This window comes from Lytechinus variegatus, chromosome 10 (assembly GCF_018143015.1).
Source record: "Lytechinus variegatus isolate NC3 chromosome 10, Lvar_3.0, whole genome shotgun sequence".
Taxonomy (NCBI): Eukaryota; Metazoa; Echinodermata; class Echinoidea; order Temnopleuroida; family Toxopneustidae; genus Lytechinus; species Lytechinus variegatus.
The window spans coordinates 15312467-15339224 of record NC_054749.1 but is presented as its reverse complement, the minus strand read 5'-3'; the positions used below and the strand labels follow the sequence as shown (position 1 = coordinate 15339224).

Here is a 26758-nt window from a genome sequence, read left to right as displayed (position 1 = left end):
GCTTCTTCATTTTGGGGTCAGAATTATCGGTAAGATATTATTTTGTCAATTCTGTTAGTTTTGAACAATAGTTTACAAAGTTGGTTAACAATGTATTTTCTGTTGTTCGGAATAAGAGGTTAGGTTATATTAAAATGCTATCTTTGCTAGCATAGCATGTTATCTGTCTTAATTTAAAGGGGTTTGTGAATTAAATAATTGATTAGTTGTGCATCTGTCTTTGTTACTTAAGATGATTTTTGTGATATTTTATATTAATTACTTGTACTTGTATACTTGATTGTAGTATGTAGTTATAAATATAAAATGTGTTCGGTTCTAATCTTATAGTGAGACGATTTAGTAAAATGATCTTTAGAGTTGAAGATTTTGGTTATTGAATTGTTAATTCAATGTTTCAGTTTTGTGTTTTCAGAGTAAAGGGTCACAATAATTGCTTACTATGTGTAATAATTGTTACTTTCCTTTTAAAGGTATTTGACATGACATTCGTGTAGCGGGTGAGGCTATCACCAGAGGAAATATGGTCTTCTAGCCCAGATTGCCAGGTTTTTTTTTATTTCTTTATCTTTTGTTCCTGTACTTGGAAATTTTGGAATTTGTATATAACGACTCATCGATATTAAACGAACCGAAACACAAGGAATGGTGTCGTGTGTCATCTTTCTGCATCAGTTTCCGCGTGTTACAAAGTGGCGTAGTCGGCAGGATCGATGTTCGTCGTTGGATACAACCAAGTTCAAACCCTGACAATCTGAGGAGCACGTCCGTCTGTTGGACATCTTGAATTTGTAAATATGAGCGTAGCTTTAAGATGTATTTGTGTGTGTGCATAGTGTGAATGTTGTAGCCAAAATGTAGTTTGTTTGAAAGTAATATTAGGCTACAATGTATTTGATAGGGATTTATACAGTGGAAAGGCATTTTATGAGATACCCTGTAAGAGTTTTCAGATCAAATGGCTTTGGTCAAGGGAATACTGAGTACTGTTGAAGGTTAATTTTGTGTTGTCATGGTAATGCTGTGTTTTGGAACAGTCCATGCCCCCTTTCTTATGTAATTTTGGCTGGTTGGATGGGAACCACACATTGGGGTGTAGGAGGCCAGAGACACCAGTATTTTATGTTGATAGGAGGGAGTACAGTATGTGCAGAGAAGCTCTGGGTTTGGCAAACATAATTAACTAATGAATAGTTGAGGCGTTTCTTTGTCTGATACTTGAACTTTGTTAACTTTTTAATTTTTGTTTTGGGTCTTGATTAATATTCGGTTTAATTAAGTTATGGTGTGAATTAATGTTAATTGTTTGATCCAGAATGTGTATTTGATAGTTTTAGGGGCTACTTTTGAAAAAGTAGGGGAGCCCACGTGTTGATGAAAGTGTTTTACTTTTATGTGTCTGTGTGTTATAATGGTTATCATATTGTAATATGCTGATCTTTCTGATTTGTAACTGGGATTTGGCTAGGAGTACTGCTAGGTTTAGTCAGGATAAAGTATCAATGTTAATTTCGAGAACCTCAATCTGAGACCGGGATTGCATTTATACTGGAGTGACTATTGGGGCAGTAAGGTTTTTCTCTTTGCCTTTGTTTTTCTGTTAACCTTCGAGGCCGGAAAGGACGCATTGGTAGTTGAGAGAATTAGTCAATAGTTATGAGATATTTCAGTATGTTATATTGGTGAACCATTGTTCTATTGGAAATTGCTAAGATTTGGGGAAACATCTGGTAATCGTTGCTATTTGTTTATTGTCTTGTAATTCTTTAAAAGTTTGAATCAGCTTGAAGTATATTTTTGGGAGGTTTAAGGATGACATTGTAGTGATTGATTTACTGGCTATAATTATATAATGGTTTGTTATTCGTTGAGATACATGGATTGTGAAGGTTTATGTCGATAGCTAAACAATTGGTTGGTATAAACTCTGGAGCTGTTAGGATCAGTTAGGAAGCACTTGGAATATTAATGCTAGGAACCTCAACATGAGACTAGTATTACATAATAAGGAGTGTACTTGAAAACTGAAACAGTTGAGTTTTTGCACTAGATATGTTTTCTGTGTTTATTCTCGTCACGAGACCAGGAAGTTCGTATTAGTGGTGCGGGTTCGCCAATACCGTGTTATTGCCGAAATTTTTATATTCTGTATCGGGTGATTACTGGCTTTATATCTTTAATGTCATGATCAATTGTAAATTGGTTTGTTCTGTAACTGGGAGCAAGTATCTCCGGGTAGGGTTATCTAAAGTAGGACTTTAATTTGTAATAATTTTGGTATAGTGAGTGCCGGGACGTCACTCAATTAAGTAGGGGAGTATGTAACAGGTCAAAATGAACTGTTTATTGAAAATTCATATATTTTCATTACTCTTAATCATTTGTTTGTAAGTAATAGATGCCTTTACAGGAAGGGCACAGGAGGTAGTACAAAGTAGAAATGTTTATCAATCTTCATGCTTTTTAAGAAGTATGATTCACACTCTTTCTGGGTAAGAGTGATGCTATATGGTCTTTGGGTCAAAACATCACATTCCAGAGCTATGAGCTTGTATGACGTAGATAATTGTGGTCAAGGCTTAGCATCTGTGAATGGAGAGTGATAACTGCATAAAAGGGAGAGAGGATTTTGCTCCAATTCACTCCTGCACTGCACCCCATTCATGGGGTAGGCAGAGAGGCTTCTTCATTTGGGCAATTCCACACCAACTGTGACATGAATGCCAAAATTTCAAATTGATTGTATGTTTTTTTCTCCTCTATGGTTGGTTAGGGGTATACCTATACTTAGGGAATCTGAAAAGATTTTACCTCAGAATGTTTGTTTTACTAATTATATTGTCGTCTGAATGTGGGTGTGTCAAAATGCGATGTATAAAAAAATAATCAAGAAAATAATGGATGTCATAAAAATTCTTCATTTATCTCTTTAAAAGTGTCATATAGCTTGTTATTTGATGTTTGTGGATAAGAAAGCAAGCTTCAGATAAATGGAAAAAGAATAAAAATTATATCTCATCAGCGAACCTTGATATGCGTAATTAACTTCCCGTTCCATTTTTCCATGGAACTGTGTAACGTCCGTAACAATTAATGCATTTTTTTTAGCTACAATGAAAAATAATTGACTGACTTTCATCATACCACATATTTTCTGCCAACTTACCATGGGTGAACTTATAGAGTAAGAATTATTTAATTATGATAATTAGAAATAGGCTAACGAGCGTTACGGACGTTACATAAATTGTTACGGACGTTACGTTACGGACGTTACAGCTTTGCTTAACACACTATAAAGCTTTATTTTTATTTACCAAAACGAATGTATGAATGGTGAATGCCTGGTGTAAGGGTTGAATTTTGCCTTATTTAATCTTATTATTTATTTCACACTTTGCTTTCCATACTTTTCTTTACCTCCCATTTCTATACCACTGTCACACACCTGTTTCTCTCATTCCTTAGTTTCTACATCACATCATTCCATTGCCATTCCAACTCCATGCATCTCCACATGTTTCTATTGTCCTTTTCTCATTTACATTCATAACATTCTTCTTCATTCATACCATCCTATCTCGTCCTCATTGGTTCACCTTTCACTCTTGGTTCTTCCACTTTTCTGGGTTCTTCCATTCTCTGTTTCTCTATTGGTTGAATTTATCATGTGACATTATTTTTGAATATATTTGAATATATAATTTGTAAAGGCAATGCCTTGTGAGGTCTAGATTACAGACCAATAAATCAGAGCATCACTTGACTTCATTTAGTCGACATCTTTATTTTGGGTTTAGTTCAGCTTCAATTATATTTTAGGTTCTTCTTATTTGGTGCTTCTGGCTGTTTGATATGATTTGAGTTTGCTTGTTTTACGACTGATTTTGTGAGGTGTATCTTTGAACATTTGGCCACTCTACAAACTGGTAGCAGCGGTGGTCCTGTTGTCTTACCCAGGAAACTGCGAGCCTGCCACGCCCTTTCTTCAAGATTTTTACACCCTACCATCCTTCGTCAAGTTCAATACTCAATCTATTCAGCTAGTTCCAGCTGTGGTAAGCCTTTTGCCTGTATATTCCTGTTATTCTCATCATAGTTAGCCTTTACTAGTCACCCTTCTTCATGTTGGTTTTGTAAACTGCTGCTTGATGAAACAGTCATTTTCAGCCTCGCTTCCATTTATGAGCTGTGCTACCATAATTTTGAAGTCCTTTTTGAAATGTTTGTAGCTGTTAGAACTACGTCACATCCTCCTTCATGTGTATATGCTCAACCCTCTACAGCACTCTGAAATTATTCTGGGATTTTCTAGTCTTAATTGCCTACCCTTTTCAGCAGTGTCAAGTTATTTGATGACATAGGTTTAACCATGTTTGACATTGAATTACCAGAGGTGTTCACAGGAGATGATGGACAAGATTTTCGACAATGGGTCAGACGGTTTGAAGTCGCCGTGGAGATGGCACCTGATGCGCCTAGCCGTATACACGTCCTCCTTCCCTCATGTCTAGCGGGCTCCGCCTTGCAAGTTTGGGAGAGCTTTTCAGAATCTAGACAGAAAGACTTCCATGAAGCTAAGACTATCCTATCTGCGATTTTTGGAAGAGGCAACCCAAACAACTTCCAGATATCCAGCAACTCTACCAGCCAGAAACATTTTGATGCGCATTCCAAGAGTGAAGCAACCTTCATCAAACCAGACCACTCTCTTTCATCGCAATCGCCACCAGATGAAGAGCCTCAGGTTGCTGCTTTAAGGAATGAAGGTGAAGTGCTCCAGCAAGTCCTCCTTCGTCTAGAGAAGCTAGAAGAAAAAGTAGAGAGAGACTCCAGCACTGGCAACAACCTCAGCTCAGTCCATCGAGCCCCCCAAGAAACCAAGCCAAGAGGAATGCCCCCTCTGACAGACAAGTACACCAACTCGGGCAACATACACCTACCAATTTTCAGCCTCCTCCAGCAACTGTTTCAGTCATCACATCCATGATTCCTTCATCAGTCTCTGCAGGTACCCAAACCAATCTGGAGAAAACAACTCACGTCAAACCCTCCTCACTCAATGAACGAAGTTCTCATTTGGCCAAGTCCTTCACCAGCCTTGAATTGAAGATTCTCGAACATCAGAAGAAAGACAGAGAAATAAGGAAACTGAAAGAGACTGTAACTGATGGACTAAGATTTTCGCCAAAAGAGATTCGTGAATACCACCCGCGAGTCAGACGTTACTTATGGCAACTACCTCGCTTCTGCATTAAAGATGACATCCTCTATCGAACCAAGATGGACAGGAAGAAAGTAAACAGGATCTTCCAAGCGGTCATCCCAAGGACTCTCATTCCAGAGGTGTTACCACTTCTCCATGATTATCATTCAGCAGAGCACCTTGACATTAACCAGACCCTGGAGAAAGCAAAGTCAGAGCTATTCTGGCCATTTATGCACCAAGACATCTTGAACTTTTGCAAGACTTGCAATCTTTGTCATCCCAACCAATCCACAAGCAGTGGGAACCAGCCTTCTTCCCGGATGAGACATTCATCATACCAACCACAGGAAGACTTCAAAGACTGTCGAACAAAGTCATTACACCCAACATCTTACCTACCAAGGAAGAAATTCAAAGACGGAACAAGCAAGAAAAAGTCCAGGACTGGGAAGAAACCATCCGACTACCAGAAGAAATCTAAGTATACATCAAAAGATATCTACTCGAACGTTTGCATGACTTCCACAGACGATGACGCCTCCAACTTCACCCTTCACCAGTCTCCTTACACCTACAGTAATCACCCTAACTTCAAGACTCCACATTTTTCTCCCCATTCTAGCATTCACCCTCCTTCATGGATGAATGATCAGAGTACCTTTAACTCTGATTCTTTCATTCTCTCTGAGATCTCCAAAGCAGAGTATCATCCTTCTTCTTGGAAGGGAGGTCAGGGTACCATCAACCCTGGCGCTCGCCTCCAAACCTGTACGTCTTCCTCCTACAGACTTGATACCAACCCAAGCTGACAGTCACAACATCCTACATGGACCACTTACTAGATCTGATGCGTGTCCACAGATGTCAACTACCAAACAATCTAACAGCAAACGATGGGCAGAAGACTAGACAAGAAGAAAAGAAGATGGCAATGTTTTGTAAGAAAATACTGTAACTTTTCAGTCTCACATTTTAAGACCAAAAGTCAATTTTTTTTGTGAAAAGAAAGAAAATAGTCCAAATTATTTTCTTGTGTGATAAAATACTATTTTAGTAACTTTTGGCAGACTAAACAAATCCAAAGTGAAAACAGGAAAACCAACAATTTTACATAATACTGATTTTAAACAATAGCAAATAAAAATAAGATGTGAACGATTTAAAACAAGAAAAAGTTTTGACTGAAAGGTTTCACATTTTCAAGTACTAGTATTTGATACTGTATCTATTTTTTTTAACATGTTTAACCTTCCAGATTCTTTTCCAAAAGGTATGCTTTAACTGGATTTTTTTTTATATCTAAAAGAAATATGGAAAATAGATGTACAAGTATTCCAAATTTAAAAGGAATTATGTTTTAGAGTAAAAATTGTTAGTTTAATAGTTGCTTCAAACAAAAACTCTTTTCCTATGATCAGATTATTTTTGAACAACCCACCCCCCCAAAAAAGAAGATTGTTATGCAAGATGTATTTTGATTGATGGCATCTTGTAATTCAAACCAAAATGGACTGTTACAAAAAAAAACAGTTTAGTTAAAAAAAAAACCAAAGGAAATTAATATTTCTTCCAAATCTAAAGAAAAACTTTCATGTTGAAATGCTACCATCAGCGTTTAATATATATGTGATGTTTTGTCCAATACAAAAAAAATGGACATATCAGGGAAAAATTGTAAAGGTTGTTTTTGCAAACAAGAAATCATGTTTTCTCCCGGTCCCTTATTCTAATTTTAATTAGGGACAATTTGCTCAAAATATTTATAATTTTTCTGTATTTGGTATTTGCTGTTTAAGAGCAATGCTGTTTACATTGCTGAAAATCAAAACGGAAAATCTTTTATAGAAATAGGAACTAAATTTTGTTATACCTTGAAAATAAGATGAAAAAGAAATTTATTCAGAAAAGAACAGAAAACATTTGTTGCAAAAGCAATCTATTTTCGTCAAACAGTGTTTGTTTGCACTTAGAGAAGTACATATATTTTCCCTTATTTACATGGAATAATTTTTTTTTGTGTGTGTGCTGAAATGCACTTAATTCCAAATTTGTTACAAAATTTATTTTAACAACCGACAGAAGACAAAAAAAAAAATTATTTCTGGTATTTTCATGTGCCAGCTCAAATGGACACAAATTTAAATTTGTATCAAAATCCATTTTTAAAGTGTTACATTTCTCGCTGTCAGCAACATGTATATTGAAAAGTGACTAAACAAATTTGATGCCATGTATATATTTATCGACATGAAAGACAAACAGATTTGAATGTTCATGTACTTATATTGCAACTGGCAGAAGAACAGCATCTATCATTGTTAGTTTTTCTTTTGCTTCGAATTGATAAGAATATTGTTTTTTATTTGTAAAAGAAGCCATAAAAGTCACAGAGTTCAATGTTTGATTCTAGATATTCTGATTTTGGTAAATCATCATTGATAAAAAGTTTTAACTGTTCTACTGACAGATGCAACATGCAGATATTTATATTTACAAAAATAATATATGGGTTTCCTTCATAAAAAAAGTACTCATCCTCATTTTGTAAATCAAAAAGTTTTCAGAAAAAATACTTTTTGACAATATTTTAAATAAAATGTATGAATTGAAAACTTATAAAAATGAGGACATTTTTAGTGAAGAAGGAAGCTTATGTAAGGGTTGAATTTTGCCTTATTTAATCTTATTATTTATTTCACACTTTGCTTTCCATACTTTTCTTTACCTCCCATTTCTATACCACTGTCACACACCTGTTTCTCTCATTCCTTAGTTTCTACATCACATCATTCCATTGCCATTCCAACTCCATGCATCTCCACATGTTTCTATTGTCCTTTTCTCATTTACATTCATAACATTCTTCTTCATTCATACCATCCTATCTCGTCCTCATTGGTTCACCTTTCACTCTTGGTTCTTCCACTTTTCTGGGTTCTTCCATTCTCTGTTTCTCTATTGGTTGAATTTATCATGTGACATTATTTTTGAATATATTTGAATATATAATTTGTAAAGGCAATGCCTTGTGAGGTCTAGATTACAGACCAATAAATCAGAGCATCACTTGACTTCATTTAGTCGACATCTTTATTTTGGGTTTAGTTCAGCTTCAATTATATTTTAGGTTCTTCTTATTTGGTGCTTCTGGCTGTTTGATATGATTTGAGTTTGCTTGTTTTACGACTGATTTTGTGAGGTGTATCTTTGAACATTTGGCCACTCTACACCTGGCATGTGGTGAGCTGCAGCTATTCAATGAAATGTTCACAATCCAAGTTCCCCAAGAAAAGCTATTGGCACCAGTGGTTTGGAAGAGATGGGATACCTATGAAGGAAGGATGGTGAGAGTGGAGAAGACTGGAACAATTGAAGATCTGATAGTGGAATTCAGTAATGAATTACCAAAGTTTCTCATCCACAACTTTGTGAAATGTGAGACTGTTGCTGTACTACATGTATAAGTTGACTTTGCCAAGAACTTTGCAGCACATGGCACGTACGTGAATCCCTCCAACTCAGTGTAAAAAGTGGGCGGAGCTAAATCGGATTTTCGCGCCTAGCAACCCCGTTAGCAACGCATGTAAGCATCGTTCTGCTCACTCTCCATAATGTCTGCGATATTAAAATCCTAAAAACCAATAGAATCGTTAAAATTTAGTAAGGCTATGAATGTTTATCATTTACATTGACTATCGGTGTACAAACTCATACCGAATTTACCAGCAAGTGACGGTTATATTACGAATTATCAGCAATTTTAATGAGTGATACAAAGTGCCAAAATTTATGAGAATATAGTGTAAATTTTGTATAGCATTTCAAAATCCTTAATTTAAATATTTTCATAATTTTTCATTGCTTTAAAAAACATCTTATCACATTTAGTATAATTTTCCCGAACTGATAACGTTGATAGATTACTGTTTCTCGGCTTTATGAGGAAATGGCAGGCCTTCAAAATCAGGTTAATTTTTGTTATATTTCTAAAAGAAAATTGTTAGATTCGAACTACTATACCAACTGTTTGCCAGAAGGAGGGTTATCATCTCATAATGTTGTGTAAATGATACATTACAATATATTTTAGGAGTGTAGTAATCCATGTTAGATAACATTTTTTAGGATGAGTTTCGTAATGAAGAGAAAAATCAAGTTCATTCTTAGCACGCGAGCCGCAGAACGATAATTTTTAGCGCGCGCAGACATGGCTGATCCCCTGGTGTGTCGCGCGGGATTATCTAGTCCCATACTGGTGTCGGGTGGTATATTCCACGTACCTTGTCCCCTTGCAGTGACCACTGTAGAGTTATATAGTGCTTCATTTTGATACTCAATCTGTGAAATACCGATATTGAAAAATGCTCGGAATATACCTGACACATATTAATGATTTCATTTTCGAGAATTATTATTTCTTTCCTGCATGAATTACAAAACGTCAATCTTATAGGTCAAGAATCATGATAGAAATTGTCAAGATTTGGAAAATATCATGTAAAGTTTGCCCAATGTCATCAGTATCTCACTGTATGTTAAACAGAAAATATAGAACTGTATTTTTTGTAAATTCCACGGCCGCCTCACGAACTTAAAGAGATGGTATATACAGAAGAGGAAGGGCCGGGAGCCGGGTTCAGGTGTCTCAAGCGGATCGGGAGAAAGGGGGGGAGGGGGGGGGGGAGGGTCCTTTTCCCACTCTCTTTCAAATAACCTTATTTTCTAATATTAATTCCTGTTGTTTATCGTGGAATTTTACCTTTTATCATAATTATAATTCTATACAATATGAGGATCCTACTATAAGTTTTCAAGCTGTCCTGTTCAAGATTACTGATTTTTTTCTGCGGGTCCCATTAGCCCCTTTTTCATCAATCATCTTCTCGGTGTCTCTGCTACCAAGATTGACTAGGGAGTGGAGGGAGGGGGGGAGGGGGGCGGGCATAAGTTATCATCACTCACTTTCGCCCCAGACAAGTGCCTGTTTGATATATTTTATTGCAAGAGCTTCTCTTTTCCTCCTATCTCCCTGTTCTCTCTTTTTTTGTTTTTGTGTTTGTGACATTTTATATCTCAAAGATCAGCTCTCCCAATCTAAATTTCAACCGTCTCATATTATTCCTTTTCTTCTGTTATGGTCAAGCTCTCCTCCAATAAAACTAACCTATTAATATTTGCCCCTCTTATTTCTACCGGCCTGCAATCTCATTTTGGTCCTTTTCAGTATCCCTCATCGACCCCTCCCCATTGCAACTCACCATGATTTTAAGTCATTATCACGAGAGCATGGATCGGAATATTGCAGATCTATAAAATTGCTATTACTTTGATTTTAAAATAATTTGAGTACCCCCCCCCCGGCGGCCATGCACGTCGGTTTCATATATGTCGCATGATGGTATAGGTGGCCGTGGAATTTACAAAATATACACTTGTTCTATATTTTCTGTTTAACATATACCGTGAGATACTGATGACATTGGGCAAACTTAACAAGATATTTCCCAAACCTTGATAATGTTGTAATTTTATACAGTCAATGTTACACATTCTTGACACTAGGCAGTTTGACTTTTTTGTAATTCAGGAAAGAAATGATAATTACCGAAAATGAAATAATTTATGTGTCAGGTATATTCCAAGCATTTTTAGATATCGGTAAACTATTAATTTCACAGATTGAGTATCAAAATTAAACACTAAAACTGCACAGTGGTCATCGCAAGGGGAAAAGGTACGTGGAATATACAACCCGACGCGGTATCGGACTGGATAATCCGAACGGACAGTCAAGGCGATCAGCCCTGTCTGCACACGCTAAAATTTATTATTCTGCGGCTCGCGTGCTAAGAATGAACCTATTTTTTCTCTTCATTACGAAACTCATACTGAAAAATGTTATCCAACATGGATTGCTACACTCGTAAGTTTTATTGTTATGTATCATTTACACAACATTATGAGATGATAACCCTTCTTCGGGAGAACAATGGTATAGTAGCTCGAATCTAACGATTTTCTTTTAGAAATATAACAAAAATTAACCTGATTTCGAAAGCCCGACATTCCATTTTAAGCGATGGAGAAAATAGCCTACCAACGTTATCAGTTCGGGAAAATTACAGTTAAAGTAATAAGATGTTTTTTAAAACAATGAAAAATTGTGAAGATATTGAAAATAACGATTTTGAAATGCTATATGAAATTTACGCTATATTTTCATAAATTTTGGCATATTGTATCACTCATCAAAATTACTGGTAATTCGAAATCTTATCCACACTTGCTTGCAAATCTGATATAGGTTGATACACTGATAGTCAATGTAAATGATAAGTATTCATAGCCTTACTAAATTTTAACGATTCCATTAGTTTTTAGGATTTTAATATCGCATACATTTAGGAGAGTGAGCAAGACGGTGCTCACATGCGTCGCTAACAAGATTGCTTGGCGACCTACCGCGAGAGGGCTTTTATAATGGCGGGCTCCACTGAGTTGATACATAGCCTATAGGTGGTTCACGTACGTGATGGCAAGATGAGGTATAGAGTGCCAATTGGCACCAAAAGCAGGTGACTGTTTTCACCGGAATGTCTTGGGGTTATGAAGAGGACCAGGTATTTGCACTCATCTCTGACAGCCTTGACCATGATAAGATCACTGTGAAGTGTTACATGACAAATCTGCTGTTTGAGATGGAAAGCATCTAGGCCTAAAAGCATCTATCCAGTGCTCAAGGAAGTGCACATCTTCAGTGATGGTGCTGCATCGCAGTTCAAGAACAAGTTTGTCTTTACGGTAATCTATTGTGTGTCTTGAATCTTGAAGGAAAAGCTCCGGCGTGACTTGATGTGGCATTTCTTTGCCACATCCCATGGCAAGGGTGCTGTGGATGGGATAGCAGGAGAACAGATCTTTGTTCACCCGAAAGAAGACATCATTGTGAAATTGGACACGCCAAAATTTTTCATGATAGGAAGCCGGCTTCTCTTTGATGTGGATATCAAGAAGGCTGAATTGGCATTCCATAGAGTTTAAATCAAAATCAGTTTAAAAATCAAAACATTGTAAAATTACTTCTCTATCTTTCTGCTGTGGTGGTGAGGAAGACTGATTCCACCAGTTTTTAGTTGTATATGCCCGATTTTGACCAAAAAGTGATTTACCTTCAAGAGCAAGGTGTGTAGGGTTGTGTATTGAGGGGTGTGGCCGTGTGGGGGAGTAGAAGAACCTCAAACTGAAGCTATTCTTTCCCTGTACTCATAGAATCACCACTTAACATCAATTATTTGGATGTATAGACAACTGTATGTTTAAAAGAAAGTTGTTAAAAGATGTTGTTCCCTTGCATTTTCATGCATGTAACGTCCGTAACACTAATATGTAACGTCCGTAACAACTTAATTTAGCCTAATTAGACAATACAAAGTGTTTATTTCAAACTTGCTGTTCATGATTACATAGAATGAACTCAGACCTATATGAGAATAGGTGGTAGGAAAAACTGAAGTAACTAACTTCACAGAGTTTCACCATTATGTCCAATATGCAAAAAAGCCATGTCATAATGCGTAACGTCCGTAACGCTCGCTTCCAACGCTTGTGGTTAATTAATCAATTAAGCTAAAACAATGTAATTTTATTATTTTAAACAATTAAATGTTTTCTACAAGTGTAAGAAGAAATAAGCTGTTTTTCCAACTGCAAATATTTTTTTTTATAAATTAAATGTTTGAAGTTGCCTATGAATGTAACGTCCGTAACGATGGAATTGCCCATTTTGGGGTCAGAATTATCGGTAAGATATTATTTTGTCAATTCTGTTAGTTTTGAACAATAGTTTACAAAGTTGGTTAACAATGTATTTTCTGTTGTTCGGAATAAGAGGTTAGGTTATATTAAAATGCTATCTTTGCTAGCATAGCATGTTATCTGTCTTAATTTAAAGGGGTTTGTGAATTAAATAATTGATTAGTTGTGCATCTGTCTTTGTTACTTAAGATGATTTTTGTGATATTTTATATTAATTACTTGTACTTGTATACTTGATTGTAGTATGTAGTTATAAATATAAAATGTGTTCGGTTCTAATCTTATAGTGAGACGATTTAGTAAAATGATCTTTAGAGTTGAAGATTTTGGTTATTGAATTGTTAATTCAATGTTTCAGTTTTGTGTTTTCAGAGTAAAGGGTCACAATAATTGCTTACTATGTGTAATAATTGTTACTTTCCTTTTAAAGGTATTTGACATGACATTCGTGTAGCGGGTGAGGCTATCACCAGAGGAAATATGGTCCTCTAGCCCAGATTGCCAGGGTTTTTTTTATTTCTTTATCTTTTGTTCCTGTACTTGGAAATTTTGGAATTTTGTATATAACGACTCATCGATATTAAACGAACCGAAACACAAGGAATGGTGTCGTGTGTCATCTTTCTGCATCAGTTTCCGCGTGTTACAAAACAAATACGAGTTAATGACTATTTGAAGAAATATGAAGAGCAGGTCTTTAATAGGCAATACATTGAAATCACTGATACTACCACAAAATGCTCACAAATTAACTCAATATGTCTTTCAGTTCATTGCAAAATTTGCAATTGATTGAGATCTGCTTCTTGCAACATGGAGTGTAAATTGATTTTTCAAAGACTTAAAACTGATCTATCAATTGTAAATTGCAACAAAATATTTGCAACTGATTGCACATATTTGTTTTTATTAATACTCCCTTAGTCTATCAAATGAAACTCAAATTACCCAATACTCATACAAAGATAAAGCCAGTAGTACATGTAGGCCACTCACCCTTCTAATTCAGAATTGACCTTGTCACAGAAGTTCATGATATACTCCCAATCATCATCTCGGTTTGCAGGGTTAGTTGCTTTATCTGTTTGAAAGATTATCATATGAAAACAAATATTAAAGATAAATTCCAGTTTTGGCAACGGTCTCAAAAATGACTTTTTACAGAATCTAATATAATGACCACCCAAGTGTCTGTTTGTATGAATAAAAAATATGTGCCAAAGGATTCTGGGAGAAACTGTGTAATTGCTGAGAAATAAGCAAAATAAGCGCGGATTCGGTCACTTCCGTCGGGTCTTTATTCCAGCAATAATAATACACTGTCCCACGTGTGCCTATCTGTGTTGGTGATCTTCAGTGTGAACGTTTTTCAGCGTAGATTTCAAGATTTCACAAAGTTCAGTTTATGTAGTTCTGTACCAGATCTTCATCCTCAATGATATACTGACAATTAAGCCTGGTTTTACAGACTTTCTCAAGAAATCAGTGTTTACTGCAACTACTGGGAATTTCTCTTTAATATATTTCTCACTAACAAATCAAAGATGTTGTAGCTGCAAGGCAAACCAGGGTATCATCCGCCAAATATGCTCACTAAATTCCAACAGAGAGTCACTAGACTTTTTTCAGTGCTAAAACAAAAAGCATTTTCAGATAGACTCGAATAACTACAAGCACCTACTCTCAATTATAGAAGACAAAGGGTAACCATGAAGCTAATGTTCAAAATCCTGACAGGCTTTGATAGACTTGTTCCCTCCAAATACTGGCTACTGGCTCAACAAGAAGCTACATAGTTCAAAATAGTCAAATGACGTTTCAACACCAGACTCGGACAGTATACTTTTTCAGTAAGGAGTGTAAATAATAACCATTTATGACAGCGAGTGGTAATTCATAGGAAATTCAAATGCTCTTTGCCCCCCCCCAAAAAAAAACTCTTTGAAAAAACCTAACAAACCCTTGTGAACTTTTCTTTTTCATTTGATTGTGAACAAAACAAGTGGAACACCTCTTTCAGTCTCGACTGCATTACACGATTCAATATAGCAGCAATGCTAACTTTGAAAACGACTATTGAATTATTCACAAGAAACACCATTCATATGATAATAAAACATTAGATTCATTTACCCGAAATGACCTTTGACCTTGTTCATGTGACCTATGACTCCATAACAGTAATGATACTTCATACTTGATTACACTTTTGACCTTGTTTCACGAACAAGCTCTATAAACCTTTAGTTATGATGGATATTCAAATTATGCATGCGTGGGGACTGCGGCTCAAGACACGTTAATCTTCGTAAGTATTCCTATTATAGATTGGATCGTTTCACTATCTGCATATTCACTTAAAAGATCGCGATCTTTTAGAATACTCAAATACTTGCATCGGCGGATAAATATAATGAATCGTACGATTAGTGATATTTGTTGGCCGATGCAAGTATTTTTAAAAATCTAAGTTGGCACTGCTCATTATATTGTCGCACTCTATAAGCATCTTGTATCTAGGCTACGACGACAAAGATGGCAAAATGGCGACAATTACAGACTGAAAGTAAAAGCTCCTGGTCTTAAGTATTTTTCTCATTTGTCTAAATTCATATGAATAAATACATGCACCATTAGTACGTAAATATACTTTTAGCCATAAATGTAAGTTTGGGCTCAAAACTTTAAAGAAAACAAGTATTTTGGAGCAACACTGTTGTCTGGTAGGACATATTTTACGTTGTGAAAAATTGTCCATGGATCCGAGTCATCGAGGACTTGGAGTTGGATCACGATAACGCCAAAAACTCCTCAAAATATACGGCTGCCAGTCGTCTAGATCTATATCAAATTAAACTATCAAATAGACAATGTTTGATATTATATGAAGTCAAATCCAAATCTAATTACATGGACAGAAAAAGCATCCACCCCATCCCCCCCCACAGAGCTACCAAGTCTCACGCATTATCATGATTATTATGCGTGAGACTCAAGCATTTTGGACTCTTGTTCATCCCCTCAAATCTCTGTCTCACGCAACTATCACAGCCTATCCCCACATACATTGTACACAATGTCTGTGATCTCACTCAGATTCACAGAAAATCTCACGCATAGCTGGTCTTTGAACTTGGTATCTCTGCCCCCAGCCAGGTCCAGGAGGCTCCTGGCCAACCACCCCCCCCCCCCTCCAACAACAACATACGCTGAAAAGAATGAATGGGACCAGACAAAAAGAAAAACAAGAGGGGGCGTTGGCAAAGTCATAGATCGAGGCTCAGGCTCAGCCTCATACCACCAAGTAATTATACAAAATATGCATTTACACAAATCAGCATAAATAAGAATGCAATCACGTCTCATTAACAACTACAAGTTTTTGCATTACATGAGGAATTTTACTTACTAAGCAACGTTTCTAGAGTTTCCCAGTCGTCACCTTCCGCCATGATGAACTCAATTATTGAAGATGTAATGTAAAAGCCAACAGAGGGCCAAGAGCGATATGAGAGCTCGGGTGCGTGAGGTGCGGTAGATCGCTGACGTCTAGACTAAGCTAATGCAAATTGCATTTTTAAAGTCGACTCACTTCACTCAGTTCATTTAAATGGAAAACAAATATTCTACAACGTGTGATTTCTACTATTTTGTACTTCTTTTTCACCTCAAAGTCTTACATTTATCAGGAAAGCTCAAGATATGACAACTCTTCGTGCAAGTACTTCAAACTTTGAAGGAATGTTCTTGACCATTCTTTTCCTCATTGGTCTCGGAGGAAATGTCGTCTGCTACGTTACAGAAAATTTTCAAGAAAATTTGTCAAAAGGTATTGCTGCTTGTGGGTTAAGATTGATTTGTGTCATAATATAATGATTAGTTTTCAAATGTGAATGAAAATGCAATGAAAAAGCAGGAGTTGTCATTGTTATAGAACTTCTAACTGAAAATGACTAAATTCATTAATCTCAAAAAGTTTCAGTCTAAACCCCTCAAAAAAAGTTCTGCAAGTTTGAGTGCTAATAAATTTCTTAGTGTGCCATCATATGTTAAAGTGGTATCATTGGAAAGTATGATTATTCCTCTTTACGATCATGTGTTATTCGTAATAGTGTTATCATGAAATACACAGACATGATAATACGCAGCAATGTTAGAAAAATTCGTTGCCATGTCATGTTTGAGTTCTGTAACTCAAACTGCAAGTTTGAGTGGTAATAAATTTCTTAATGTGCCATCATCATGTGTAAAAGTGATATCTTTAGAAAGTGTGATTATTCTTCTTTACAATCATGTGTCATTTGTAATGCTAGTGTTGTCATGAAATACACAGACATGATATAAATACGCAGCAATGTTAGAAATTAAATCGTCGTTTCCAATAGCGAATTTCCAATTGTTTCGAGGATGGACCGAGTGCATTCACTGTCACCTGCATGATGGAAATCCTATAGAAATGGAATCAATGCATTTTGCAATATTTCAATTCTGACTTTTCTCAATGTTCAGGGTGATTGCATATTCCAGGATTACATAATCACAGCAAATGGCATGTCATTGCAAAGAGGAACAATTCAGCTTTTTAATGATACCAGTTTCATCTTTTATTGTTCATTAACCAAAAAGATATCATCCCCCAAAACTGAGTTGCAAAAATTTTTTTGAGGGGTTGAGATCTGGGTCTGAAATACTACCAGTTGGCAGTTGTACTTCTTCCTTGTCATTTACATTGCTCTTTATATTTCTATTAATCTATGTTTGTTTAGTGTGGAAATATAAAAGATTAATTTTGATTTGAATTGAAATTATCTTTCTGTGTGAATATATATGTTGTTATTATCATCTCATCATCACCATCTTCATTATCGTCATCATCATTATTATTGTTATTAATTATTGTATACTATTATCTATTTCTGCTTTTTTTCTTTCTTTTTTTTTTACTAAATGTCAATCAGTGCAGATTTTGTACTTTATATTACAATGTACTGGAACTCAAACTTGATATTTATCAGGGGCCGCGGAACCGGGGGGGCTGGGGGGGCTTCAGCCCCCCCACTTTTTTCCAAAACCGTGTACAAAAACGCAAAAATGACCATACGATTGTGATTTTTAGCATGGTCAGCCCCCCCACTTTTGGCTCAGCCCCCCCACTTTGAAAACCGTTCCGCGGCCCCTGTTTATAACTATATTTTTGCAGTTTAAAAAGGTTGTTGGTCTATCGGGGGGGGGGGGGGGGGATCTTATGAAAATATTATCATTCACAAGTTGTTGTTATCCAACAGTAACTGGCTGGAAAATCAACTTTGTGGCAAATCAAACACAAGGACAGTTGTCCTACAACAATGTTGATAAATATCTTCCTAAACAAGATTTTATGTATTTATTTCTTAGGTGTGCCTTCTGATAAACCATCATGTTTTCTCTCACCATCTGAGGTGTCAGTATCCAGGAGAAGTTCTAATCAAGGATTTCACAGGTACACAGGTGTTTGAAGTAGTCTTGAAATGATTCATGAGCATTATAATTTGTAATTTAGGCGTGAAAATATTAAAAACTTATGATGATAATGATTATCATAGGCCTAATTATAAAAAGCCAATAGTAGAATATGGTAGTAGTAGTAATAGTAATAGTATTATTATTATTATTAGTAGAAGTAGTAGTAGTGGTAGTAGTATATATGTAGTATATAGTAATAGTAGTATTTGTAGTAGTAATAGTTAGTAATAATTAGTAGTAGTAGAAGTAGTCGTTGTCGTCATCGTAGTAGTAGTAATAGTATTTGTGGTAGTAATAGTTAGTAGTAGTATAGTAGCAGTAGTAGTAGTTTAGTGGCAGTGTAGTCGTCATTATTGTAGTAGTAGTAGTGTATAAACTATCTTCTTAATATTATTTCCCCATAGTAGAAACAATGCTTCATATATATCCTTACAACTGAATAATGGGATAATTAATTGAAAAATTGTTATTTTCACACTAAATTAAGAGATGTGCAGCTTATTACATCTGTATTAAGTAGGGCCCTATCAAATCTGGAGTATAATTCCAAAATCTACATCCTTACATCCAGAGGTAGTGCTTAGAACAGGGTTAAGAATACTGATTTTGACATTCCTGATAATTTTAATTTTTTGTTGGTTCTATATTTTTTTTCTATTAGGACTGTTCATACCAATGTGAGTGTTGCCTTCAGGTTTCCCTGTAATCAATGTCGGTTTATGATCCTTGAACATCTACCCACCGGCATGTTTGTAGACGCTTATCAACTCAAGAATCTGGAAGGATTTGGTGCTCTAGCAGTGAGTACATAGTATTGTATTGTATTGTATTGTATTGTGTTGTGTTGTGTTGTGTTGTGTTGTGTTGTATTGTATTGTGTTGTGTTGTGTTGTGTTTTATTGTGTTGTGTTGTGTTGTGTTGTGTTGTATTGTATTGTATTGTATTGTATTTATTTTCCGTCAATTAAAAGTTACAACAACGATAGATATATTTACAATTACAAAGAAATGATCATTAAAAAGACGGAGGGATTGCCCTACTCTGCGTTGATAACATATTAATGCTGTTTTACAGAGGGGTCCCTTACAAAGATATACATGTAAATATAATACAGGAAAAGAAAAACTTAGTTGATTTACAATATTAGACGTTGACAAAATGTGAAAAAGTAAGAAAAAAACGTATTTTCAATATATATACAAGATAACAAAGTAAGAATGAGGGATCTGAACTATAAATTACAAGAAGTCTGGAAAAATGTTTTTAAGGCCTTTTTTGCGTCTTTGCACGCTGAATTAATAAGGGACAATAATGACTATTATTCTATTGATATTTTCTTTAAATTCTGGCTTTGGTACTTATAATTATTTTTGCAGAATTTACAGAATTACAGCTCTCACTATTAAGCTTCGGTAGGAAACAGATGAAGGAAAAATACTACTCACAATTGTTGAATTTAATTGTACGAATATGCAAAAAAATGTGTGCAAAAAGGTTCTTATCTATAAATTAAAATCATATGTTCCTTGTAGCACAAAAGCTTTGTGGTGAGTTGGAAATATGAAATAACAATTATGATTGGATCTGGGCCCGGGTCAGTGATTTGAAGGCAGAATTATGCGTATGCAACAGTGATCTTGATTTGCCAATGCAATTTAGGGATGATTGCAAACCTATACTCTTTACATGCAGTGCAGCCCTGGATGGGGTCCAATCTATAGGCAGCTGATAGCTTTTCGCGATCAAATGAAACACTGTGGATGAAGTTTTAGAGTCAGTGTAATAAGATATAAATGTTAATGAACTTCTCAAACTAAATTTTGATTCTGTTGTTTTGAATAAATTATTTGATTTTGCTTTTCATGCCTACAAATTGGGCCCAATTGCGTAAAGAGTTGCAATGAAGCACAACTCAAAAACTCAAGTGCAAGTGCCAAGTACATGCATTTCATGTTTGGAAAGTTAGGTTGCATTTGATTTTTAGAGTTGCATTTGATTGCAACTCTTTCTGCAAACCTATGGAATGACAACTCTTCTAACACAACATGATGTCATGATCATGCTGAGGCCAATGAAAAGCACAAGAAAGCCTATTCTTTAACCCACTGTTAATTTGAGTTCTTCTTAAGCAAAATGCTCGGCTGTCAAGCAGTGAATATGCATAAAACTAACAGTTTATGTATTCTACATTTGACAATTTGATCACTCTTAGTTCCGGTCTGGGTCTTTAATCAACCATCGTTTATCTCCATTTCAGGTACTATTTCTAGATGAGATAGATGTGGAGAAGCCAGAACATCTTTCACCTAACCACACCATAGTGATCTACACACCTCCCATCAAAACAGCTAGCAGAGATCACATGACCAGTCACATGACTGCATCCATTGACCTACCAGTTCACCTCAGGTACCATGCTCCATCCAATGACCCGGAAGTGAATCATGCAGAGGTCTACCTCCCACATCCTGAGCTCTTCATGTACTGCACAGGTCAGTTTGGTAGAGTGCATCACTCTCATACTCATACAAGTGTTGCCTGTGGCAATTAGATCTTCTCCAAATTGGAGACTGAATTGTTTATGGGCATCAGAGCCAAGATTCTACCCTGATTCATGTCCCGTCCCGTCACGATTTTGGAAACTCCCTTTTGTTTAATCTACCCCAGAATCAGTTAGTCAACGTTCAGAAACTTCAAAATGCTGCCGCTCGCATCGTTTCTCTATCCACCAGGCGCACTCACATAACTCCTATTTTAAGATCCTTACACTGGCTCCCTGTAAAACAGCGTATTATGTTCAAGATTTTGTTGTTAACTTTCCATTGTGTTCATGGCTCATCTCCCCAGTACCTTATTTCACTGATCAAAAGTTATACCCCTTTAAGATCCTTACGTTCCTCCTTTTCCAATTCTTTTGTTACCCCCAAAGTTTCTAAAACCTGGGGTGAAAGATCATTTGTTTACTCATCCTCTAAGTTATGGAATAGCCTCCCTCAAAACATCAAACAGTGCTTGACCTCTGAAACTTTCAAACATTACCTAAAATTATTTCTGTTCAATTCTTCTTAATTTCTTTTATAATTTCCTAAAAAGCGCCTTGAGCACTCTACAGAGTGGATTGGCGCGATATAAGTCTAATTATTATTATTATTAATTATTATCAGAATTGAGGGGTCTGGTGACCCTATGCTTTCAAAGCTCATTACTCAAGCCAAATGGATCATGAGAACCGATTCTGATTCTGCTGTATGGCAGCACCTAAAAATCCTCTTGATACTGATTCAAGACTTGGTTTATGATTGTAGGCTCAAACTATTGTTTGTAAATCAATCTACTACATAAATAAATTGAATAGTTTTAACCATGCTAGTATTCACATGACTAGATTGACCTAGTTCTTAGCAGTGTAATTCTGGTAATTCACTAGTGTGTAAAGTGACAGTGGACTTGTAACATCTCAGAATCAATTGTTAGAACTGGATATGCATGAATATTCTACCCACATTCAGTGTGAGAACACATGCCAAATACACCTTCAAAAGTCAAAGACATAAAGGCTTGGTCACACCGCCCGAGCGTTGTTGGAGCGGTAGGGAAAGAGGGCCGAAATTTGCTCACAAAATTGGGGAAAAAATTGAAAACATGAATCGAAAACACAAAAAAACAATCAAAATTGAAAATGGTGAACGCTAGCGAGCGGTGGTGATGTTTTTCTCTCCGCTCCAACAATGCTCGGGCGGTGTGACCATGCCTTAAGGTTGAAAAAAGAAACAATTTCTCAAATATCCTTTGGTCAAAAAATGCTATGGACATTCAACTTGAATTTTGTTAAACCCATTCTGCCATGCCAGTATGCCTGAGACATTATTTCTTGGTTATACAGATCCATTGCAAGAAAATCATGTTGTTTGCACTGTAACGGTACTCCATATTGTCAAATATTTGAAATCTTAATTTCATTTATCCATTTTCTCTTTACAATGACATGTTATGTCAAGATTTTCTCTCTCTCTTTTTCATTTCATGATTTTTTTTTCAGACTGTTCCCTGGATGCCTGCTCTAATGATACAGCATTCATGAGGGCACCATGTACAGCAGCTAATCATACGATCTGTGCTTGGACACCCCTGGATTATACCATGGTATGTGGGTTTCTACAGAAATATCACTATCTTGGCAGGGGCGACACCATAGGAGTGTTGCAGGGGGTTCGGGGTGGTCATCCACCTCTTATTTTTCTGTTATTGATCAAGTTGATCAGGTTTGAACATTTATTGTCCCCTAATGAAAGTGATAATGATGATGATAATAATAACCAGATTGATAAGAAAGACTCAGACATTAGGAGTGTAAAGTTCCTAGTTGCACTTAAAATTACTTGGTGCTTACTGTTAGAGAAAAGTTATTCAAGAAAAAATACGGACTTGATCCTGTAGAGGAATGATAATAATGACAATGTTAATAGTAATGATGATAATAATAACATTAATACTAATAATAATAACAATAATTTTAATAATAATAATAATAATAAAGATAATAAACTGATATTTTTATGGTAATTTTGTTTTGTTTAAATCAATACACAGGACACCTATGAAGAGCTTGTATTCAGAGTGCCTATAGGAAAGGAATGGCAAAGCCAAGCAGTGACCATCATAACCCTTACCACTATCATCGTAGGAATGATTGTGCTTCTGGTTGCCATGACAACGAACAAGGAGACTCAGAGGATGAAGAAAAGATGATACAGACTAAAATTTGAATGTAATTACCATGATCTGGTTCATTGACACCATTCTGATACAAATCACCCCCGAGTAGAGCAAGATTTATAGCCAGCTGATATAACGTACTGCCACCGGAAATTGCCTTGTAGATGGTAAAGTCATCATCTCACTATTCTCTGACCCGACAGTTGCCCAACGCTAAGCAGGCTTGGCCAAAGAAGTTCTCGCTGGGACAATGGGTGATTTCAAGTCCGGTGTTGGCCTTGGTGTTGGTGTTAGTGTTGAAATTTGGATTGCTTCCTCTAGCTCCAAAACTAATTCAGATTTTTTAAAACTTATCCAGATCACATAATTGACATCTCAACAACTAGTGAGTGACTTTTTGGGACAATCTTCATGTTATTTTTGGTGTTATAATCATGTAAAAATTGACCCAACACCAACACCAAAAGATCAACACTGAACTTGAAATCCCCCAGTGAGTTGGCTCTCTCCCAAAAATGTCTCTTAGACAGATATTTCCAATGCTTTTCACAAAGTCTAGGGTCGGCAAATAATAACGTACTCCCCATGAAAGGTGACGCCCATCTCACTTTATTGGTTTGATAATGGATAGTAGACTGCATTGTGTCTTAATGAGGAAATTCGAATACGGTATTATTATCATTATCTGTGTCACCTGTGCCTGGAAGGCAAAAAGTAGGCTGAATCACTTTGGTCCAACTCTTTTTTGTTGTTGAATGCCAATGTCTTGCCTTTGTGTTAAAGGGACGTCTGAAGTAATATTGTGGATGTTTGATGAATTTTTACACAGGTTATGCAATGACCAGTGAGCTGCTTGAGCTAAATAATATACATATTAGGAGATGAAACCTCTTTGCTGTTGATAAATTAATGAATAAATGCCTAAATGTGCCATTTCAAACACTTGTTACTCTCTTTGTAGTTTTCTCAACAAATTGACATCGACATAATGATTTTGAATTTAATTCATCCAGGTTTGATATTTTGGCAATAATGTCAACATGGATAAGTAACTCAAATCTTGTGAAATTTTTTAATTGAAAAAAAAGCATCAGCAGATTCAGATGGAAGCGAGTGAGAGGTTTGGTTGGGAGGGGGGTGGAAGATGTGCTGAATTATGCAAAGTTGAGGGGGCAGGGTTTCCTAGTGACTGAGGTTAATCAAGCTACCATTGGTCACAGGATTTAAACCGGATTTAAAACTTTGGAGTTAATGACTACTCAAGTGCCTGGGGGTGTTTCATGGAGAAGTTTTTCAGTGATCTTCAATGGCAAATTTACTGTTTACTCCTCGGCCAATCACAGGCAAGGATCTGAGTAGCTTATAACAATTGTCAATCAAAAATCACTGATCATAAATCACTTCAGGAAATGCTTCCCTACTATAGGACAAATTAATGATTACACCAAGACACAGAAAACAAAATAAAAACAATTCTCTGATTTCTTCTCTTATAAAAGTATCAAAATATAATTTTTATTAATTTCATTTTACCTCTTTCTTCAAAACATTCTTCTCATGAAGAAAAATGTAAATTGAATAAGTACGTGAAAGATAATCACCTATTAAAACTGATTTAAAATCAGAGAAGCCTTGAGTACTAACATGAAGAATGACGCTATTTCATTCAATGTACAATAAATTTCTGGGTAATTGGGATGCTTTTCACCAACGCATAGACCCGTATTCTGCACTCAGGTTTAATCAAAATTTTGATCTAAAGTTGTAGTTTAACTATGAATAGCCAATTGTGACACAAATCTCTAAACGTAAAGGTTTGATTATCAACTCGTCTATCACTCAGATCATTCAAAACCATCTGGAAATAGTGATATGACAATATAATATGATATCATGAAAAAGCACACTGTCAGAAATATGAAATAGTAAAAAACATTTTAAGCTTCCCATAATTTGAGCACAGAATTAGACCATGGCCTAAGTTAAACCTGACTTCAGAAAATGGGCCATGGAGTATAAAAAAATACAATGGTTATTCTATGTGATTATTTAATTTAAATACTATATACCCCCCCCCCCCTTAAGAGTATAGGTAATCTGTAAAATCTAAGTCTTTATCTGTCTAAGTGAAAGATATCAATAAAATAATTTTCATATTCTATAGTAATTTCAGATATAAAAATGAATATCAAAGCTATTAATGATTTGTGCGAAATATAAGCCCAATTATTACCTATACAAGGTATTTTAGCAGATAAATAAATGTTACATTTCGCTCGCTACTTTTGATCCGATACCAACAGGGTAATTGCCCATGGGGATACTGTACAAAAACAGGGCAACAGAGGCCATATTTCTGCTATTGCAATTGTGCAGTAGCAGCCGATTTTGATTGCTGATTTCAGTATTTGCGAAATCTGGTTGGAACAAGTTTGTGCACCAACGCATTGTAGATAATGCGCGGCGCGACCAGTGCATACGCATTCCCAGCTGATCTAACCCAAGCTCAAGATTTTTACGTGTCAAGTGCATGTGCGCACCATGCATGATGCGCGACTATGCATGATGCGCGACTGCGTAGTAACAATTTACGTCACAATCGCTTAGCAAGGATTACTTTGCTAATTTCAAGGATAACCTGACATCAAAAGTAGTGCTGAGCAAACAGGCATATATATTGTTCCAAATAATAGCTTGAATTACACATAATACAGCTGTAGGTAATAGTAATAATATTGACTGATTCGTATTTGGGAAACATCAAATATATTGCGCTTAGAAGAACCATATTGCCCTCGTCTAAAGACTTGGGCCAATATTATTCTATTGCGAGCAACATATTTGATGTTCTCCTCAAGGCCAGTCAATATTTAATAATCGTATGATTATTGAACACATAAAAGGGGGAAAGGCGAGTCATAATTAATATTTAAGTAATAATATTACACCGTGGGTGCTTATAATGTGCAGTGCTAAGAAACATTGCATCAAGCACTGTATAAATGTTGCATATTATTATCATTATTATTATTACATGAAAACAAAAAGAAGGAATAAAAAGATTCAGGCTCAATTTGGTTCCCACATAAACCAATGGACATGAAAATATCTTCAAATTTTAACACTAAAAACTTGTACATGTACATATATAGAATACATCTAGTATCAAAATAGTCGGAACTGACAAGTGTATAAAAATTCTCATGAAAGACATCTTACCTTCAAAATCATCCACTGTCAACATGTCAAATAATGGCCAAATTAAGTGTGATTTCCATCATAAAAAAACAATGTAATAATTCAGTTGCCCAAGACATTTTGTCGAGTAGACAGTAAAAAAAGCAAATCGCACACACCCATAAATAAGCAAAAGAATCTATGCCACAACCCCAGTTTTCCGCAATACTGAAAAGAGAAAACTTTCACAGAATCTCATGGAAAAAAATTCAGGCCCCCCAAAAATTGAAGAAACATTGTACCTATGACATTTTAATCTCATAGCGCCCTCCTTAGAA

The 26758-nt window shown here is 35.8% G+C and overlaps 2 protein-coding genes across 2 annotated transcripts in view; one reads left to right on the top strand and one right to left on the bottom strand.

The window, feature by feature from the left end:
• Positions 1-16508, bottom strand: part of LOC121423053 (ADP-ribosylation factor-binding protein GGA2-like) — a 37526-nt gene extending 21018 nt beyond the window's left edge. Inside the window, exons 1-2 of the mRNA XM_041618329.1 lie at positions 16434-16508; positions 14021-14105 (exon numbers count right to left, since the gene is read on the bottom strand). Coding sequence (XP_041474263.1) covers positions 14021-14105; positions 16434-16476 — 128 coding nt within the window. The 5' untranslated portion in view covers positions 16477-16508. The remainder of the gene's footprint in view (positions 1-14020; positions 14106-16433) is intronic.
• An 87-nt stretch (positions 16509-16595) lies between these two features.
• On the top strand, positions 16596-23567 carry LOC121423052 (phosphatidylinositol-glycan biosynthesis class X protein-like). Its single transcript, XM_041618328.1, has 6 exons — positions 16596-16853; positions 18419-18503; positions 19188-19326; positions 20785-21019; positions 22567-22670; positions 23118-23567. Exons 1-6 carry the CDS (start codon positions 16727-16729, stop codon positions 23274-23276), a joined length of 849 nt encoding a protein of 282 aa, XP_041474262.1. The 5' UTR covers positions 16596-16726; the 3' UTR covers positions 23277-23567.
• Positions 23568-26758: the final 3191 nt, after the last annotated feature.

Bases quoted from the DNA above. Each gene is read 5' to 3' on its own strand.
- LOC121423052 (XM_041618328.1), top strand. From the start codon at position 16,727: ATGACAACTCTTCGTGCAAGTACTTCAAACTTTGAAGGAATGTTCTTG. The intron at 16,854-18,418 runs GTATTGCTGCTT...TTTATTTCTTAG, and splicing joins TCAAGAAAATTTGTCAAAAG to GTGTGCCTTCTGATAAACCA. The intron at 18,504-19,187 runs GTACACAGGTGT...TTTTTCTATTAG, and splicing joins TCTAATCAAGGATTTCACAG to GACTGTTCATACCAATGTGA.